This window comes from Plecotus auritus, assembly GCF_963455305.1.
Source record: "Plecotus auritus genome assembly, chromosome: 8".
NCBI classification, from domain to species: domain Eukaryota; kingdom Metazoa; phylum Chordata; class Mammalia; order Chiroptera; family Vespertilionidae; genus Plecotus; species Plecotus auritus.
Window position 1 is genome coordinate 118,167,306 of NC_137782.1, and position 21,654 is coordinate 118,188,959.

The window sequence follows — 21,654 nt, forward strand, 5'->3', positions numbered from 1 at the left end:
GGCAGGAGTGACACTCTCAGATCCTGCTATCAGATTCATGAGACTAATGTGCACAACTGGAGGACTGGCCAGGAGAGAGCCAGGGTGTGGTCCGCGGGGAACCGCCTGTCCCACGGTCCCTCCTGGGTGAACACCAGACTCCCCTGACCCAGTGCCCGAGAAGTGGGCAAGCCATTAACCCCGCTTCCTGCTCAGCCCTCGATGCCCTTTATGCACACGAAGCCCCAAGGTAACCGCGCTAGAAACACTGAGTGAGGGCAAACGGAGTGGACTCTCTCTCTGGTTGCTGCTCGCTCCCACCCTGTTTTTGAAGCCTCTAATCTCGCATCATTCTCCCACCCCCACAAGAGGTGCCATTTCCGAGGGCCGTTTCCAAGCTCTTTCCTTCAACCTCAAGCCTGCAGTTCTCAGCTGCCCCGAGCCGCCCCCAAGGCTGCCCCGCCGGCTCCTACTCAAAGGCCCCAGCCCCCTCGCTGGGCTGGAAGGTGACAACCGCAAAAAGCGGGGCGACGGGTGACATCACATCCTCCGAAGGTGCAATCGGGCTCGGTGGCCGTCCGAAGGGAGCAACTTCTCCCCTCGGTGTCCCACCCCGTTGTCTCCAGCGCCTCTTCGCTCGCTTCTGAGCCGGGAGCGGAGCCGCGCCGCGGGAGCGCGCCATGACCTCGCCAGTGACCGGGTTGCTTCTGCCGCTGGGCCTGATGCTCCGTGAGTTTGCGACCCTCGGGGATGGCGGCGCGGGGAGCGGGGCAGGGAGATGAGGGAGGCGCTGGGCTCCGGGCTCAGCCTCTCCGCCTGCATCCCCGCAGACGCTGCCCCGGCCCTCGGGTCCAGCGCGTTCCGGTTGACGCCGCGGGAGGTGAAGGGGACCCTGGGCCAGCCGGTGGAACTGCGCTGCGAGGTGCTGCTGCCCACGTCGGGGACGGGCTGCTCCTGGCTGGTCCAGGAGCCCGGCGCCGCCAGCAGCCCCACCTTCCTCATGTTCATCTCCAAGACCCGCAGCAAGCCCATCCAGGTGCTGGACCCCAACCGGTTCTCGGGCGCGAAGGTCCGGGACGACCTCTACAGCCTCACCCTGAAGAGCTTCCGCAAAGAGGACGAAGGCTACTATTTCTGCTCGTTCATGAGCAACTCGATCCTCTACTTCAGCCCCTTCGTGCCCGTCTTCCTGCCAGGTCCGGGCGCCGAGGGCACTGCACCGCTCGGGTGGGGGTGGGCACTCCCCTCTGAACCCGTTTTTCACATGGACGCCCCGCTTCCGAGCCTCTTAGCGCCCCTGGGGGCTCATTAGATCCTGTTCCCATTTCACAGACTAGGAAACTGAGGCTGACGTGCGGCTGGGTAGGGGCTGAAGATAGCTTTCTGGGTCCAGCCGATCTGGGTTCGAGTCCCGGTGCTCGTGTGGTCCTGGGCACGGTACTTAAATTCCCCGAGCCTCCGTTTACTCGTCAGTGGAGCGTGGGTATCCACCCCAGCCCACAAGGCAGCGCGCCCGGCAAGGCTGAGGCCTGGCGAGAGGCTGATGGAGGGGAGCGAGCTCCTGCGTCCCAGCTGGAGGCGCCGGGGGCACCGACGCGGAGCCGGGAAACAGAGGGCTACCGCGCCCGCGCGAAGGGACCAGCGCGAAGCCTGCACTGTGAAGCGCGGGCGGCAGCCCGTCGTTCTCGGGGCAACACCGGGAGGAGGCGTCCCCTAGGGCAGAGCGGGGGGAGGGTTCCCGTCCAGATCCCCAGTCCGGCCCCCAACCACGCTCTGTTGCTCCCGCAGCCAAGCCCACCACCACGCCGGCGCCGCGACCACCCACGCCACCGCCGGCCACCAGCCCGTCGCGGCCGGTGTCCCCGCGCTCCGAGGCGTGCCGGCCGGCAGCTGGCCCCGCAGGTGAGGCTGGCGCGGGATCCCGAGGCGGGGCGGGTCAGGGACGGTCCAGACCTCGCGGGGGGCCCTGCCAGGGCCAGCCCTGCTCCTGGAGGAGGAGCCGAGGGAAAACGGAGACGAGCCCGGGCGGCAGGGGTGGGGTGAGGGACCCGGGCCCGCTCCTAAATGTTAGCGTCTTCCGTGTGGTCAGTGGACACCAGGGAACTGCCCTTCGCCTGCGTTATCTACATCTGGGCGCCGCTGGCTGGGGCCTGCGCGGTCCTTCTCCTGGCTCTGATCATCACCGTCGTCTGCAGCTACAGTGAGTCGGGGAGACCGGCGGGGAGGCGACCGCTCCGCTACCGCCGCTGCGCAGCTTGCTCCAGGCTACCCTTTCTGGGAGGCAGCCCCGCTGGGAGGCAGCCCTGCTGGGGGGCAGCCCTTGCTGGGGGTGGGGGTGGGGGTGGAGATTTCTGGGACTCTGCGCTGCACCGCAGGGCCAGGCACAGCCCGTTTCTCCCTGGAGAAAGGACGCGGGAAAGTGCCTTCCCTCCCCTCTTCCATTCCCCAGGAAGGTTTTTAATGGAAGACAGATCCCTACCAATCTTCTAGCGGCCGCAGCGGGTGTGTTCCCTCCGCGCAGCCAGTAGTGAATGCACAGGACCGGGTTTATCACAAACGCCCGCGGGGGAGGTCGCCTCTGGGCCCTGGGACCCGTGCCCTTGCGGGTGGGTCAAAACCATCACGGGTTGAGGTTTATCCTTGATCCTCTCCCCATGAGCCCCCTACCCGGCTTTGGTTCCCACGCAGGTAAACCACATCTGTATTTGCAATGTTGTTGTTGTGTTTGCGGGAGGGAGGGGGGGGGGTTGTAGTTTGCTTGGTGTTTGTTTTTTAATTGATGCGAAGAAGGATGGAAAAGAAGCCCTCACCTGGGCTCCCAAGAGTTAGAAACCCAAAGGAACAGGAAAAGGGAAGAAGAAACCATCCTTGGGGACTATTGGGCGGCAGTCACTCCACCTCTTCTTTTTCCTTATCCAGGGAACAGAAGGCGCGTTTGCAAATGTCCCAGGTGAGTCTCTTAACTGTTGGGCCTGCTAACTGCTGGGCAGCCCTGGGCTCAGGTTCTAGCTCCCCGGGCAGCAGATGATGGGAAGCCGTCTGAGAGGCCTTAGCGGTGGAGTCCTGGGGACAGGGACTAGGCCTGGTGCCTGAGCAGAGAGGCTACAGGCTGGCAAATGGAGGAAACGGAGGCCCAGGCGGGGCTGACGCGGGAGCAATGTGACTTCAGGAAATCTGCATCTTATTTGGCCTAGCGCCAAAAAATTAAAAATCGGAAGGGTCTCCCAATTTACTCCAGCTCCTCAAAAAACCTGAGGTCTTTTTATCTGGATGATTACAGCTGTGGTTTGGTATTTTCATAAGAAAGCTTTATTTTTTTTTTTCCTACTTGCTCTATCTAGTTTCTTGAGAGTCCATCTTTTATCACCTGAACCAAATAAATGATGGCTTTGGTTCCTAATTTCCCTGTGCCCATGCAGGGCCTGGACTGGCTGCCAGGAACGGGAGTGAAAGAAAGGGGGGACCAGAGGCAGCTCTCTGGCAGCTCAAGGGACTGCCCATCCAGGTTCAGCCCTGGGTCATTCTGAATGATCACGAGGAGAACAAGGCCTCCACCTTCTCTCTCCTTCCTGCTCAGGCCGAGGCAGCCATGTGCTAATATCTAGCAAGCACCAACTCCAGCCCCGCACTGCTTTGCGGGTTACACTCAGGATCTCTCTTGTCCTCACGGCAACCCCAAGTGATAGATGGACACCGTGGTCCCATCTCACAGATCACTGCTCAGAGGCCAGGAAACCTACCCAAGGGGGCAGAGACATACACACTCAGATTATCAATAACAATAGCCACCATTTGACGAAAGCCTCCAGTGTACCCAGGACTTGCCATATAAGTATATTGGGTGTCCTCCCAGAAATGTGCACACACTTCGAATAATTATTAATTCCAATGTTTCTTCTCAGAGTTAACCCATGGGAATAAGTAATTATTCGAAGTATGTATACATTTTTGGGGACACCCTGTACTTAAATTTCAAGTTTCATAACAACTTTTAAAGCAGTTACTGTGACCACTGTTTTACGGATGGGGAAGCTGAGGCTTAGCACATGTAGTGACTTGTTCAAGGCCATCATGCCAGCAAGTAGCAGAGCCGCACTGCTGTCCAAAGCTCGGGCTCCTTCCTGTGCTTGGGGGCTACGAGAGCAGGGGGCTAAGGAAAACCAACCACATTCCTTTCAGTAGATGAAAGCATTTCAGACTTTATACCTGGGGCGTGCACTTCACACTCCTTTATATTTCTCTGCAGGGATCCAAGTTCAAGATCTTACACATCCTTATTTTTAACAATGGAAATGTAATGAATTTTCAATGCATATATTGTAGGTGATAGACTAAGAGGATAAAGGCTTTAAAAACCGAGAAGGAATTTTAGCAAGTTCAATACTTGGGGTTCAGTTGGGAGCTTTTGGAGGAGAATCCTCCCTTTTCTCTTTCTGAAAATTCCCATGTTGAAATGAGTAGCTGAGAGTAAAACTCGGCCTTAAAATACAAAGCTATGCAGATGAAACATAGCTGAGGGGTCCACACACCTGAGCGAACACACATGGTGATGACTGCAGGCAGCTCGGCCTCGGCAGAGGTTTTGGAGCATGGCATGTGCAGACAGGACACTCATTTGGAGGTGCTGGCCCAGGATTGAATTCACACACATTCCTAGTGTGGTTATCAAGGGGACTTTTTTTTTTTAATGCATTTGAAAACTTTATTGGGATTGCCAGCGTTGAAGGTTAGAGACACAACCCAGGAGACAGCATGTTAGAGGGGTTGAGTTGAGGTAAACATGTCTTCTGTGCAACGGCTGTGACAGTGGCAGGTGACACGGGGTGCTCTGCACGTGGGGGTCTTCAGGTGATGGTGCAGGGAGGGACCCGAGAGGGGGTCCCGCTGAAGACTTTTGGGGGTCAAGGGGACTTCTAAATAAAGTAGCTCTACTCAGTTGATGGTGGTGGTTTGCTCACGTCCTCCCCTGTGACCCTCCTGGGGACTGAGAATCAGGTCAACTGATGATTTGATTATCAGCTTCCTTCTCTCACCTCCATGGGGACCTTGACAGAGGTCCTGTGTTCAGATCCTGGCTCCACCACCTGCACGTTCTCTAGTCCTCATTACCAGTGTCTGCCCCTCAGTTTGCTGAGGGTTAAACAAGGTGGCACATGTCAGGCACTTGGTAGGTTGCTGGGGTCACTCCGCCAGGCCTGGGCGGTGTCCCAGGGACAGGTCCTCAGACCCATACAAGCCTGGGAGGCCAGGGAGGGTGGGTGGACATGGATGCTGCTGCACTGCACTCGCTGCAATGATGGTTGTCTCTCTTTCAGGCCCTTGGTCAGGCCCAGAGGCAAGCCCAGCCCTTCAGAGAGATACGTCTAAGATGGTGAGGGGCCCTGCGCAACAGCCACTACAAGACTTCAAACTGAGAACTCTCCTTACAAGGGGAGCAACAGCCCTTCCCTTCGGTTTTTTCCGCCTTCTTTATGTATTCATTCTTGTTATTATTACTTTCGTTGGGTGGAGGGGTGGAGGGTTACTTTGTCTTTAATTGACACAAAACAAAACTGTACGTCTACCTACAGTAGGGTTGCAATACTACCGCGCACACATATTGGGGAAAAGGGCCGGCTGTGCTCTCAGCACCGGCGGTTAGAGCTGTGAGGGCCTCCCCATCACTTGGTCCAAATCTCCTCCTGGCCCATTTTGCAGAGGAGGCTGAAGTCCAGGGAGTGGGGAGGCTTGATCAGAGTCATGGCTGGGCTGGGCCCCTCCTCCACACCCTTCAGATCATCCTTCTGGAGGCCTCTGGCTCAGCATGCGGTTCTCTGTCTCAAACCGCAAGGGAGCAAGTCATTTTTTGAGAGACCCACCACTGCACGCAGGACCCTGAGAAGATCATGACATAAGAGAACTTCTGCCTTTCAGAGAATTTTATAATGTGGCTGAAAAGTCTGCAGGTTTTTATTGTCAAGTTGTATAGCCAGTAGGGATTCCTCAAATGAAGTGGAAGAGGTGAACTGAGTCCTGGAAAATGAATTCACTCCGTCTCTAAAGAAAATCTCTGTGAAAGATTAAAAAAAAAAAAAAAAGAAAGAAAATCTCTGTGGAATCCCTAAGTGGAAGCAAAATTGTTCTCCCAGCTCTTCATTGCAGAGGAACCCATAAAAGAGGAGAGGCCACCCCTTTACCAATATGGTTTGAGCATCAGGAAAGTTGAATGGAGATCCTCTTGGATCTCTGAACTTCAGATGCTGTATTTGAACATGCTCCTGAGGTCCCTGCTGGCAGAATCGTTAGAGAGCTGGTCTCCCCTGGATCAGGTGAGGATGTGGCAGAGCAGACTCTGCCCTGGTGAGGAGTGAGGAAGCTAAATGCCTAAACTGTTGCCTACACACCCATTTCCTCTCTCACGGTGTTGCACAGAAATGTGCGCTCACTGGAAGAAAAAACTTAGACAAGGAAATAAGAATCATCCATAATTCTGTGCCTCCGGTATAATCCATTGTTAATTATAGGGTATACTTCTTCTGATTATTTCCTATGCATATATGTAAAATATATACTTTGCTTTTTATAAAAAATGGGATTGCACTATGCTTTAATAAAAAACATTTATGGCATACTCTTTAGTGGCAAAATAATATTCCATTTTTGGTTGTGCCATCATTTATTTAACTCCTACTCACTATTTAATTGCTTCCAATTTTTCACTACTATGACAACTGCTAAAACTTTGTACACATCTTTGTTTCTTTAAGATAAATGCCAAAAATAAAATTATTGAGTCAGTCCACACTTTCACCTTGAACTCCCCATTTTCACATCAATTAAGACAAATTAGGTTTGGCCGGGTGGCTCAGTTGGTTGGAGCATCTGAACCAAGGTTGTGGGTTCAATCCCTGCTTGGGGTGCGTACAGGAGGCAATAGATGTCTCTCTCTCTCTCTCTTCCTCTTTCTCTAAAATCAATAAAAACATATCCTCGGGTGAGGGTTTCAAAAAATTAGCCTCTTCTTCCATCTCCTTCTTTTATCCTTTCTCGGTAACAGATGAGCTGCTACGCCTCTCATAATAATCACAAGATACTCATTGTTGTCGTTGGGGTAAAATACACATACGGAAAAACGCGTCAATCCTAAGTGCACAGCTTGAGACACCATTAATGAACACGCTCAGCCAGTATCAGGTCAAAGACAGAGCCTTCCTGCTCTCCAGAACTGCCTCCCACAACCTTAATTTGTAAAACCCAAAAACTTTTACAGAACAGAAAGCAAGGGGAAAACATACCCCAAGTGTCCCAAAGCAGAAGTGAAAGCTGAAAAACTGCTGACAAGAAAAACGTCTAAGATGTCCTAAATTAGGTTACAGCAAGCCAGAGATGGAGAGGAAGACAAGAGTAACTCCCCAGCTGATCGCTGTGGGCCAGCGAACAAAAGACCGCTCCATATTTCTACCCCAAAACATAATATATAAAAAAGCCCTCTGCTCTAGGACAGCGGCGTGTCTTCTCCTGCTGCTGGTGGTTCCAACTGCATGTCCCGCGGCCTGGTCCTTTGTCTGGCTAGCGTGTGGCTCAAAAAAACCCTTTCTTCCAGAAAAGCTTTTGGCTGTGCAAGTTTAGCATTTCCTATGAGACAAAGTCTTGGTCTTACCCCTTCCTTCCTGAATCTATCCAGCAGGCCAGAACCAGGCACTGCGGCTCAGCTCAGAGCAGGGTCTGAGGCCTCAAGTGGAAGCAAGGCCTGGGCTCGGGGCAGCTGTCCGGGTTCCCTGGACAGGTTGAGGAGGAACATCCTGCAACAGGCACTCCCCTCCTCATGGGGGAAATGGATGAGAAGGGCTGTGGACGGACGTGAACCTGGGCCAGGTGAAGACAGGAAAGGGCACTTCCATCTCATGCAGCATTTTCCTCCTCAACCTGCAGCTCAGGCATGAGCAGCTGGGGAGCCGCACTGCGGAGGCTACAGAGAGAGTTAAGTACTTACTGATTTTTTCATATCCATCCCCTAAAAAAGGGTTTCGCTTACCATAAATAAAATGGTAAACAATAATTTGGAGATTTAAAATATCAACAAAGGAAAAAGTATTCATTAGATTGGCCTTGAGGACCAGGGAGAATCTAGAAAAGGGATGTGCAGGCCCTGAGGCTAACTTCGGCTTGGGGGCTTGCTGGTGACCACAGACACCACAGTGCAAAGCCAGAAGCCTCGGGTCCAACAGTAACATTCCACTTGCCAGTCTCTGGCCTCAAGCATCGTTTCTACAAATGCTTCTACGTGGGAGATTCTCACAACACTTGTTTTGGACCCTGAAAAACAGGAAGTAGAGAAATGACTTCTCTATTATGCCATCAGCTTGGTATGGGTTAGCTGAAATCCAGCCTCAATGTGGTAGGTTCATTTAACAAACATTCATTCATTTAACAAAAACATATCCTATTGATGGAAGAAATAAAACAGATAAATTTGTCATTTCTTTCTCTGGCTGTTAAACTGTGCTTAAGAGAGCCCACCCTATACGTGGGAATTCCCTGCAACTCTTCAACCGCAGGGTCAGAAATGGGCCTCCCCTTTCTACCAGCAAGAAGCTGCCCCTCCCTCCTGCCCCCACCCATGTGCTAATCCTTCCCTGCATATGACGTTTAGATGCCACTTAACCCACTCTTAAAAGTACGGTTTCTCCACCAAAGGGAACTAAAGGAGGCCCTGATTGCCTTAGATTAGGTTTCAATGTAGAGGCCCTGAAACCAGCTTCCAGATTCTATATTAACTGTGTCTTCTGGCAAGTGACCTAATGTTAGTCTTGATACCTCAGTGTCCCATGTAAAATGGGGGTAATAATAGTCCCTACCTCTAAGGGTTGGTGGAAAGAATATACGAGCCTTATATGTATTTTCCTAAGTGCTTAGAACAGCTCCTGGAACATAGTAACAAATGATACTGAATAAATGAACTTTACTGAATTTTTCACAACCAGTGTTGTACCATGTACACTAAATGCAGCCACCTGGGTCTGATTCTTTCCATTTTCATTCTCAAAAAGAGATACATGGTAACCACTCAAGAGTCAACAGAATGAGGAACATAAATAGTTAAAGGAACGCCCATAACGCTGAGTCTTTCAGAGTTAATCAGCAGCCCATCTGTTGGCTGGCACAGCAGGGCTGTAGCAGAGATGGTCCTTATGCTACTGAGTCTAATTGCTGATTATAACATCCTATAGGTCTATGATGATCTCGATGTTTCTGAGTTAGAACTCCTAAAACATTTCCTTTGTTTTCATGTATAAACAGAAAGGAAGTTTTTAATTAGAGTGTCCCAAAGTGGCAGCTTTCGATAATTCTTTCTTTAGAGCTTTCACAACTTGTTTCCCTACAGGGTTCCATTGAATTGAATCAGGCTGATCTGATTTTAATAAGACATATAGAGGTTGGGTCGTTCGTAAAAAGCTTGGAACCCCATGGCGACAGTATCCAGTCAGACCCAGGAATCCTCCAAGCTGTCTTGTTTTTGAAAGGAGGAAAGAATAGGATCCCTCTGGCTCTTTCAGAGTTAATCAATAGCCCATCTTTTGATATGAGATGGCCAAGGTATCTTACTTGGGGCAAACAAAATCGAAGCTTGTCCTTAGAGGCCTGATGTTCTTTTATAGCGAGCTGTTGTGTCCTTTCAGGAGTCTGGTAATGTCCTAGAGCCTACCAGTGAACCATCCACGTATTGGATTGCAGTGGAATCTCAGGGAAACTAACAGCATTAAATCAGCTTTTAGTATCTGAGAGAAACAGCTGGGACTCTCTTTATATCCCTGAGGCACTACAGTCCAAGTAAATTAGCCATCTGCCCAGGTAAAGGCAATGAGATACTGTCTTTTTCTAAAGGAATGCTGAAAAGCCATGTCATAAACTTATTACTGAAAAATGTTGGCAGTCCATGGGAATGGCTCACAATAGGGTATGTGGATTTGGAACCGAAGGATATCTGGAAATAACTATTTTATATGTAGCTATGAGATCCTGTATAAACTGCCATCCGTTTCCATTAGGTTTCTTTACTGGAAGGAGAATTACAGGGGCTCATACATGGAAATATAAGACAGTTTTTTTTTTGTTTTTTTTTGGTTTTTTTTAAATATATTTTATTGATATTTCACAGAGAGGAAGGGAGAGGGATAGAGAGCTAGAAACATCGATGAGAGAGAAACATCGATCAGCTGCCTCCTGCACGCCCCCTACTGGGGATGTGCCCGCAACCAAGGTACATGCCCTTGACCGGAATCGAACCTGGGACCCTTCAGTCCGCAGGCCGACGCTCTATCCACTGAGCCAAACCGGTTTTGGCTATAAGACAGTTTTAAAGCAATCTTGTGTAATGGGCTTAATTCCAGATAGTGCATCAGATCTTAAAGGATGTCGGCGAATATTAGGTGGAGGCAAAGTATCGTTCAGTTATTTTAATAGGAGTGGCTGACTTAGTCTTATCAATATCTGTACTGGAAAAGGCCCAAAGTTGGTTTAGTATCTCATTCATTTAGTTCTAAATATATTTCACCATCTGGGAAAAAGATATCTCGGAATCATGGGTTTCAAGAAAATCTCTCCTAAAGACAAATATCACATGATCTCACTTATTTGTAGAATCTAATGAACAAAATGAATTGATCAACAAAATAAAGCTCAAAGCATGGAGGCATGGAACAGACTGACATACCTTGATGTGGGGTTGGGGTGACAAGAAGAGATAAACCAAAGTACTTATATACTTACTAGAGGCCCGGTGCACAACATTCATGCACTAGTGGGGGAGGGGCCCTCTGCCCAGCCTGCGCCCTCTCACAGTCTGGGACCCCTCCTCTGTGGAGAGCAGGCCTAAGGTGGCAGTCAGATATCCCCAGAAGGGTCCTTAGTGCTGCTGCAGGGGTGGGAGAGGCTCCTGCTTGCCAGCTGTGAGCCCAGCTTCTGGCTGAGGAGCACTCACCCTCCCTGAGGGAGTGCACTGACCACCAGGGGGCAGCTCCTGCATTGAGTGTCTGCCTCCTGGTGGTCAGTGCATGTCATAGTGACCGGTTGTTCCGCTGTTTGGTCGATTGGCATATTAGCCTTTTATTATATAGGATGATATGCATAGCCCATGGATCCCAGCAATAGGGTAGTGAAGACCTGGGGGGTGGGGGTAGGGAGTGGGAGGAGAGAGGTATAGGGGAGGAAATGGGAGACATCTGTAATACTATCAACAATAACAACTATATTAAAAAAAATCTCCCTATCAGGTGAATTGGGGCAGATTTGACTATTAAAAATATGTTGCCCAGTAGAAGGAAACAGGTTCTGACTTTAAAAGACATTGGTTGATTAGATATCCCTACCATTTGTACAGAGCTTTACTCTGAGGGAGAGGGAACTGAATTGGGTAAGGTTAAGAAAAGATCAAGTAGCCTCAGTAACTTCCCCTTTTAGTATAATTTCAATTTCTCCTAAAGTATTAGTAAGGAGATGGGGAAATGTCCTCTCCCAGTCCTCAGAGCAGCCCTATGCTTGCTTCTGTTTTTTTCTAAATCCCATGTCCGTTTTCTACAATCCTTCTTAGGGTGACCTGGTTTTCTACGATAAAAACACACTCCTCTTTCCCTTGTCTGAAAGACCTTTGGGGAGGTCTGGCCTGACTCCTTAATTGGTGGAGTGTGTGTCAAGCACTCCACCCCAGGCTTGGTTAGGAGCTTCTAACTTCCAATCATGAAAAGCTTCCCATTCGTTCAGTTTAATTTTAGAACAGGCAGTTTCCAATGGAGCATACAGAAAAATCAGTTTGGAGGTGTCAAAACTCCCCCACTTTAGCCATCTCAAGCTGATAGCATTTTTAGTTAAATTTTCCCATCTCTGTAGATACTTGCAAATTGAGGATCCATAGGAATTATAACGTATTGCCTGTGGGGGTAGTAACAAAGTACTGGGATTCTTGAGGTTTGTTGACTTTACAGGCACAATTTCCTATGTTAATTTGTTTTATTTGGAGATCTGGGGAGTCGGAACAAATTTCTAGAGAAATTGGGTGGTGGGTTCAAGTGTGCTGCTTACAGGCTGAGCTCCAAGGGGCTGTCGTCTCCCAAATCACTTCAGTCCAGTCCTCCTGTGTGTCTCAGTTTCCCTCCCAGCTGCCTAATACAGCTGTAAGGACTCTCAGTGCTAGGTACGTAGCCAGCCTGTATATATCCCTGGACAAGCCCATCATTTCCTTATAGTTGTGTTGGAATTGCCTACAGGTACCCTTTCTTGCAGGATAGCCTTAGACACCTCAACATACATTTTTAATCACCTAAGAAAACCCAAAATTCAAGTTGGAGGGAGTAAATGCCCCTTATCTTCAGAGTTGAACACGTTTGGACTCTTATTTATCCAGTAAAAGGATTTATTCAAGACTACCAGTAAGCAGTTCGAATTGAAAAGCAGAAATTAAAAGCAGCTGCCTATTTCAACTCCTAACCTTTAGTGCCACCTGAAGGGTTTTCTAAGAACAGCTCAAATAAAGTCAGACCCTCTACCACAGCAAAGAGGAAGTCCTGGATTCCAACAGATAACTCATCCAAGTTCACCTGATGTGAAGCCAGGAGCTGGGCCCTGGCTGGTACCTAGCATGGGGTCTGGGTCCACAGGGTGATCCTGGGTGAGCTTCACTGGAATCCTGCCAACTATGCAAGTAAATGTTGATTTTTAAAAATCCAACTTAAGTTCTTGAAGAGTTTATTTTGAGCCAAACTGAAGACAATTGCTGGGAAGCAAAATCTCAATGGACTGAGAAAATGCTCCCCAAAATGGCAGTTGTACAGCTTATTTTATATATTAGAATCAAAGGAGGAGATGTACAGAGAATTACATGAAAGTCATTGATGTTAGATTAAGGAGGTGGAAGAAAGCAAAGTGGGGAAATCTCTAAGACTGGACAAAGAGTAAAACAGAGAAAAACACATTTCTTTTACACTAAGGATAGTTAGCATTTACAGCACATAGAGATGGCATGTGGGCAACAAGATAACAATGCGGTCGCGTGCTCTAGTGCTGGTGGTTGTGCCTTTGAGAGGTCTGGGAAAGATTACTCTGACCTTTCAAAGTTATGCCATCTTAGATGCACAAAGACAATAGACAATTTGAAAGGTAAAGATTGACCTTTGTCAAGAAAGCTACAGGCCCAGGGGTGTGACTTCCCACCATGATCTGCTTTTAGTCAGGAATTTCATGTTCAGACCACCCGTGTGGTTACTTTCAGTCTCCGGGTTTATAAGGCTTACCATGCAGGCCTCTTCTGAGCTTGTCAGGTTTAGTATGTGGTCCCTTTTTCATCCCCAGTCCCATAGTCCAAATTCTATACTATTTTCACTGTAGCTCTGCTATATTGAGTATTTTATAGTCTGTTTTTAATTTTTAAATTAGGCAAATAAGAAATTTTAAAATTCTCTAAAAATCTATAAGCACCTCAAAAATAAAGATACTTTTAACCTATGCAACCCAGATAGAAAACAAAGGTCAGTACCGGCAGTGAAATCAAATAGAAAGTATATTCTGGAGCAAAAGTAGAGTAGGGGTCCTGTTGGAAGTTAGGCCAAGGCACCTACTTCTAACAGGAATACCACTTGGGTCTAAGAAATGCAGTTGGAGACATATCAGCGAGCTAACATCATTTGTTTATCTGAGGGCGGGTGGAAAGCTGCATCGACTTATATGAATGAAATGTCATATTTCGTGGCTGAGATGCATATTTAAATGTGGCAAAGACTGCAAGTTGCTTTGCTAAGAATCATTCTTCCCTTCTTCCTTACTAACAGAACACTCACTTTATTACAGGTGGTAATGTGCCCAGTTAAAAGACTACATTTCCCAGACTTCTTTGCAGCCAAGTGTGGCAATTAAATCACTGGGTGGAGCCTCCAGGAAAGACTCTTCAAAGGGGCTAACTCTATTGGAAGCTTATTCTATTCCCACTCCCTTCTTTCCGCCTGGAACAGTTATGATCGGAAGGCACTTAAACAATCTGGTCACATCACTGAAGGTGCCATATGTTCTGCACTCAACATATACACATTCAAGTTATTTAACTAAGGGATTCTATTGCCTAAACCTGTGGTTGGCAAACTGCAGCTCGCGAGCCACATGCGGCTCTTTGGCCCCTTGAGTGTGGCTCTTCCATAAAATACCACGGCCTGGGCGAGTCTATTTTGAAGAAGCGGCGTTAGAAGAAGTTTAAGTTTAAAATACTTGGCTCTCAAAAGAAATTTCAATCGTTGTACTGTTGATATTTGGCTTTGTTGACTGAGTTTGCCGACCACTGGCCTAAACCAGTATTTAGCATGAAGCACATCACACTTTTCTAAGCTAGGAGGAAGCATAGCTAAGAAAGCTCAAGAATTCTTGACATACAGGAGCTCTTGCATAGACAATACTTCTGATGTTTGGATATATTATATTTACTAGCATAGTAAAGACTCACAGGAGCCTAAGAAAAAAATACTCACACATATGTTGACAGAGATTCAAAGTAGCTTTGTGAATGGATCCTTTCATCATTGTCCCCTAATGCAAGGTTTTTAAAACTGTGGATCTTGACCCATTAGTGAGTCATGAAAATCAATTCAGTCTTGATGAGCATTAAATAGGAGAGTTGGAAAATATCAGAGTGCACCACACATTTATCTTAGGTGCATTTTCAGTCTTTATTTTGCCATTACAAAAATCCTATTACTTTACCTCTGGTGCTCATCCTTCCCCATTTTAGAGGTGGGGGGGAGGGTGGAAAATACATTTTGTCATGCTGCAAATATAACACTTCAATTACCTAGATGCTCAAAGAAATACACTGATTTTAAAAATAACTGTGCACTGAAAGTTTTCTCAAAATACACTAAATTTAACTTTTCTTGATGACTCAGGACTTGGTCATCAAGAAAAGGGAAAACATGTACTCCTGATGGTCATTACATGTGATTCTTACCTGCCACATTTAAGAGGGAGGATACTTCATAAAACAGGGAGCACCAGGAGGCTCCTTGAGGGCGAGCCAGTTTGCTCACAAACATGCAGAGTCTGATTCAGCATCCGTATCTGCAAATGGGCTGAGCTCCCAGGTAATGCCAGTGCTGCTACGGAGCACGCCTTGAGTCCCAGGGAGCCCACGTGCTGCAGGGACAGGTGGTGGGATCTTTGGCCTGTCCTGCCAGGCCTTGTCTAGACTACTTGGGCCACTACCTCCAAATGTGACTGGGTGGGACCCACAGGGGTTCCCATAGGTAGGAAACCTAAAATATACAAACCTAAGAATGTACTTTTTCTTTTTTAAAAAATATGTACCAAAGCACCACAAGTATTCTTAGTTTCTTACCCTTAACTTGTCACTGAGTAGGAGGGACAACTCAGCCTCTGTCCCTCCCTGGCAACGCCGAGGGTTAACCCCACTCCTCCACAGCCTGGACAGAGCAGTTCGGGCCTTATCACTCTGGTCAGAGGGCGGGGCAGGGCCCTGGCCCTCTACAGCGAGGGTGTTTGTGGAAACACTAAGATAACCACCTACTTAGAAACCAGGGACTGTGTCCAGCAACCCCCTCTCCTCACACTGCTAGTGGTACAAAAACAGGATGAGATGGTGACAGAAGATATTTTAAATTCTTTATATGCAGCCCCTTAGCAAAGGCATTCAGCAATGCTCTCTTCTCTCCATGGCATCTGTATACTCCCTCCCTCATACCTCTGTCATATTTATACAATGTGAGTGTCCCCACCACGTCCCACCTGGAACGTGGTTCAGGTTCAGGGTTCGGGCTCTGGAGGCCGCACACAAATGAAAGAGATAAGAAAGTATAAATTTGGGAATATTGGGGGCCAGGCAGGAGCCCAACTCAAGGGGAAGGACTCCACCCTGCTATGGCCTTGCTATCCCTTTTATTAAGACTATGGGATATACCCATAGCCTTTAGGCAGGCAATTCCAATAACAGCCAATCAGCAAGGATTTACATAAAACTAAAAGGTGGAAGTTGCTTTAGCTATCATTGCCTTAACTAAACAGTGGGTGGTTGGCTCTGACCTTTCAGAGCTTCAAGGTTGACCAGCCCTCTGGGTTCCTTGTGCACACCTCTCTGCTAGTGAGGACAATGGGCGGCTTCCAACATCTCCCCCGTTTTTTTTCCTTAAAAAATCTTGCATCTGCAGACTAGAAATAAACATATGAGAACAAAAATAGACAAGCAATTACAGTTATGCTGAGAGGCAAATGAATCAGTCTATAGTAAGTTTCTTTCTGGGCCAACAGTTCCTTGAGTCCCAATTTCCATTGTCAACAGTTTTGAGTCCCAATTTCCATGTCCAAGCGTTCCTTATGTGTACATGCCAGCAATATTTCAGTTCTGGATGGTAGACAAATGGTGGCAATGCAGGTCCGACCCTCTCTGGTTTGGTCCTGGGCAACCTGCAGTGATGCACAGCTGCTGACAGCTAGCATAGCAAGGCGTCTTCAGCGTCTTCCATCTCTGGACTGTTTCTCCTCTTGTCTTCGTGGCTGGAGCAGTCCTATCAGTTCCTCTCTGGAATCCGTTGTTGCAGGAATCCACATGGGCTTTTCTGGAAATATACAAACATATTCTTGACCAAAGGTTAATAAAGGAATCTTTCTATAAATTAGACCTGGGATCCTTTTTCATTTTTGCCCAAATGATTTTCCTTTGGCTTATTTTGACACCATGTGATTTTTCATGGGTGTCTTACTGTTAGCATTACAAATGAAAATTGATTTTCCAAAGTAAAAAATTTTTTGATGTAATTTACTTACAGGATATTTCTTACAGGATATTACTCTACTATCCCACCTTTTTTGATTTAATTATTAGGAGGCTATTGGAAATTTTTACAATGCAGTCTTGATAAATTTTAATTTTAATTTTTGCACAGAAATATGACTGCTTTGGATTCATAGCGTGTTTGGCAATTTTACTGAGATGAACCATCAATAAAAATTTTTATTTAATACTTCAGGAACAGGTTTTTGTCCAATACAATTAAGTTTTCTTGAATATTCACTTATTTCAACTAGCCAATTTAAATTAATCTGAAATAAGGTTTATTTTTTTAACTTTACTTGTCCTAGGTTATGGACAATAAATGACATTAGTTAAATTTCTACAATTAGTCTTTGAGTAATTTTACATAAACTTTGTCAGGGAGACAAAAACACAAATTATTTACTTCCGTTTATGAGGCCAAATATATTGACTTTTAGTTACAACCCTTCAGATGTTTGAAGGAAACCTCTCTTTATTGCGTTCCAAAATAATTTTCAGGCTACAGAGTTTCACTTAAAATCTTTGTCTTTCGGTTTGGAACCAAGATGGTGGCATAGGTAAACACCTAAACTGCTGCCTCGCACAACAATTTCAAAACTACAACTAAAAGACAAAACGGACATCATCCAGAACCACAGGAAGGCTGGCTGAGTGGATATTCTACAACTAGAAGGAAAGAGAAAAGCACATTGAGACTCAGAGGAGCTGCAGGAAGCAGAGGTACTGAGACGTGTGTGCAGAGAGGACAGGCAACTGAGTGCACGGCTGGCTTTCTCAAGCGGGAGGGAGACAAAAGCCCCCGACTGCACTGAATTCCAGTTCCGGGTGAGACTCTGGGGACCCAGATTCATTCAGGGAGAAACTGGACTGTCTGGCAGTGGGCAGAACTCGAGGGCAGCTTTCTCTCAGAGGTGCTGGCAACGATTACCATGGGACACTGAGACACAGGGGCCTATTAGGGCAGGACTGACGGGAAACCAATGTTGTCTGTTCCGCCCTGAGACTCTGCCCCATCCAAGCTGAGCACAGAGGCTTTTGCAAGTCTAGTCTCATAAGGGTGTCTCCAGCACAGAAGTTCTCCCAGCGTAGACACAGCTGATCCTCACAGCCAATTGGCCTGGAGGTCAATTCCTCCCAGTGATACCAACAACAATCAAGACTTAACTACAACAAGGCTGTACACACAGTCCACAAAGGGATGCACCAAGAGTGTCCACCTCAGGTAACTGGGGAGGCTGAGCCACTGGGCCCTATAGGACACCTAGCACACAAAGGCACTCTATCAACTCAGGGAAGCAGCCAAAATGCGGAGACAAGGAAACAGGTCACAAATGAAAGAAATGGAGGAAAGCAAACGACTGGATATAGAGTTCAAAACCAAGGTTATAAGGTTTTTCAAGAATTTCCTAGAAAAGGCCGAAAAATTTAGCGAGACCCTCAAGGATATGAAAAAGGACCAACTAGAAATTAAGCATACACTGACTGAAATAAAAAATATTATACAGAGATCTAACAGCGGACTAGAGGATCGCAAGAATCACATCAAAGATTTGAAATACAAAGAAGCAAAAAACACCCAACCAGAAAAGCAAAAAGAAAAAAGAATCCAAAAATATGAAGATAGTGTAAGGAGCCTCTGGGACTACTTCAAGCGTACCAACATCAGAATTATGGGGGTGCCAGAAGAAGAGAGAGAGCAAGATACTGAAAACCTATTTGAAGAAATAATGACCGAAAACTTCCCCCACCTGGTGAAAGAAATAGACTTACAAGTCCAGGAAGCACAGAGAACCCAAACAAAAGGAATCCAAAGAGGACCACACCAAGACACATCATAATTAAAATGCCAAGAGCAAAAGACAAAGAGAGAATCTTAAAGCAGCAAGAGAAAAACGGTTAGTTACCTACAAGGGAGCACCCATATGATTGTCAGCTGATTTCTCAACAGAAACTGCAGGCCAGACGGGAGTGGCAAGAAATATTCAAAGTGATGAATAGCAAGAACCAACAACCAAGATTACTCTACCCAGCAAAGCTATCATTCAGAATTGAAGGTCAGATAAAGAGCTTCACAGATAAAAAAAAGCTAAAGGAGTTCATCACCACCAAACCAGTATTGTATGAAATGCTGAAAGGTATTCTTTAAGAAGAGGAAGAAGAAAAAGGTAAAGATAAAAATTATGAACAACAAATACATATCTATCAACAAGTGAATCTAAAAACCAAGTGAATAAAAAAATCTGATGAACAGAATAAACTGGTGAATGTAACAGAATCAGGGACATGGAAAGGGAGTGGACTGACAATTCTCGGGGGGGGGAGGGGAAGGGTGTGGGGGGTACAGGAAGAGACTGGACAAAAATTGTACACCTATGGATGAGGACAATGGGGGAGGAGGGAGGGTAGAAACTGGGTGGAGAAAAAAGAGGAACAATTGTAATAATTTGAATAATAAATATTTATTAAATTAAAAAATAAAATAAAATCTTTGTCTTTCTTTTTACAACATGCAACCTACAAGGTTGCTGCTTAATATTTGCTCGAGCATCTGAATAGCCATGTCACAAGAAATCTCATTACAGTAAACTTGACTACTATTTTACTGTCAGATTTGATACTCTAACAACAATCTTAGTTTACCCTGTAAATATCTGTAAAAGAGATTTCAAAATTTTCAAATTTCTTTTTATTTAGAATTTTATTTTTAAAAAGTATCCCCTTTGGCTAATTAGCATATACAGAGGGATCATGGGAGGTCTCAGTAACTTTATTCAAAGAGAGGGGTTGGCCTTTGCTGTTTCAAGATGGCGGCCCCCAGGGGAGCGCCAAGCCATGTGGCCATCATGGTGGCTGCCAAGTATTGCAGACAAACAGAAATCTCACTAGCTGTTTCTGGTGGCTTTATTAGAATTCAATTGTTTATAAAAATATTGGCTTTTCATTTAGCTTAATTTATATAAACCTTGATTATAATTTAAAAAGCTAATTTACAAAGTAATTTAAGTAGGTATCTTTAATTAAAAAGCAAAGCAAAGCAAATTTAGTAAATGTTTATGTCTGATTCACAAGGTGCAAAAGTGGCCCCACCTTCAACCTAATTAAAAATGCAGGCGGCTTTGGGCTTTTTGTCATTTTAACTTTCCGCTGTTGGATTTTAAGAAACATTTTGCCCTCCTTAGAGGCCAAAACTTTCATAACATTTATAAATAAAATATAGTTATTAATTTTTATTTGATAAAGCTTTCCATGCAATTTCAAGTATATTAGATGGGTGAAATTCAAAATATTTCCTTTAAGAGAGAATAACTTCTTTTTTTTTTTTTTTTTTTTTTTCCTTCAGAATTCTTCTTTATTTTTTTTATTTTTTTATTTTTTTTTTCAAATTTTTATTAAGGTATTATATGTGTACATATCTTACCATTGCCCCCCACCCCCACCCCACTCCCATACATGCCCTCACCCCCCAATGTTTTGCATCCGTTGGTTACTCTTATATACATGCATATAAGTCCTTCAGTTGATCTCTTATTTCCCCCACCTCTCCCTAACCTTACCACTGTAATTTGACAGTCTGTTTGATGCTTTACTGCCTCTGTAACTATCTTTTTGTTCATCAGTTTATAATGTTTTTCATTATCCCCAAATGAGTGGGATCATGTGGTATTTTTCTTTCATTGACTGGCTTATTTCACTTAGCATAATGTTCTCTAATTCCATCCAAGTGCCTACAAATGGTAGTAATTCCTTCTTTTTTACGGCAGCATAGTATTCCATTGTGTAGATGTACCATAGTTTTCTGATCCAGTCATCTGCTGATGGGCACCTAGGCTGTTTCCAAATCTTAGCTATTGTAAATTGTGCTGCTATGAACATAGGGGTGCATATATCCTTTCTGATTGGTGTTTCTGGTTTCTTAGGATATATTCCTAGGAGTGGGATTACTGGGTCAAATGGGAGTTCCATTTTCAGTTTTTTGAGGAAACTCCATACTGTTCTCCACAGTGGCTGCACCAGTCTGCATTCCCACCAGCAGTGCACGAGGGTTCCTTTTTCTCCGCATCCTCGCCAACACTTGTCGTTTGTTGATTTGTTGATGATAGCCATTCTGACAGGTGTGAGATGGTATCGCATTGTTGTTTTGATTTGCATCTCTCGGATAATTAGTGACTTTGAGCATGTTTTCATGTGTCTCTTGGCCTTCCTTCTGTCTTCTTTCGAAAAGCTTCTATTTAGGTCCGTTGCCCATTTTTTTATTGGATCATTTATCTTCCTTTTATTAAGTTGTATAAGCTGCCTGTAGATGTTGGAAATTAAACCTTTATCAGTGATACCATTTGCAAATATGTTCTCCCATACAGTGGGGTTTCTTGTTGTTTTGTTGATGGTTTCTTTTGCTGTGCAAAAGCTTTTTATTTTGATGTAGTCCCATTTGTTTATTTTCTGTTTGGCTTCCATTGCCCTAGGGGCAGTATCACTGAAAAAGTTCTTTTGGCAAATGTCTGAGATTTTGCTGCCTGTGGATTCCTCTAGTATTTTTATGGTTTCCCGTCTTATATTTAAGTCCTGTACCCATTTTGAGTTTATTTTTGTGTATGGTGTAAGTTGGTGATCTAGTTTCATTTTTTTGCATGTATCTGTCCAATTTTCCCAACACCATTTATTAAAGAGACTGTCTTGACTCCATTGTATGCTCATGCCTCCTTTGTCAAATATTAAGTGCGCATATTGGTTTGGGTCGATATCTGGATTCTCTATTCTGTTCCATTGATCTATATGTCTGTTCTTGTGCCAGTACCAGGCTGTTTTGATGACAGTGGCTTTGTAATACAGCTTGAAATCTGGTATTGAGATCCCTCCTACTTTATTCTTCTTTC

The 21,654-nt window shown here is 45.8% G+C and overlaps 1 protein-coding gene across 1 annotated transcript; it reads left to right on the plus strand.

Annotated features, from left to right (window-relative positions):
• Positions 1-203: 203 nt before the first annotated feature.
• CD8A (CD8 subunit alpha) lies at positions 204-6,601 on the plus strand. Its single transcript, XM_080683440.1, has 6 exons — positions 204-708; positions 810-1,175; positions 1,768-1,881; positions 2,069-2,179; positions 2,899-2,929; positions 5,295-6,601. Exons 1-6 carry the CDS (start codon positions 660-662, stop codon positions 5,344-5,346), a joined length of 723 nt encoding a protein of 240 aa, XP_080539566.1. The 5' UTR covers positions 204-659; the 3' UTR covers positions 5,347-6,601.
• Positions 6,602-21,654: the final 15,053 nt, after the last annotated feature.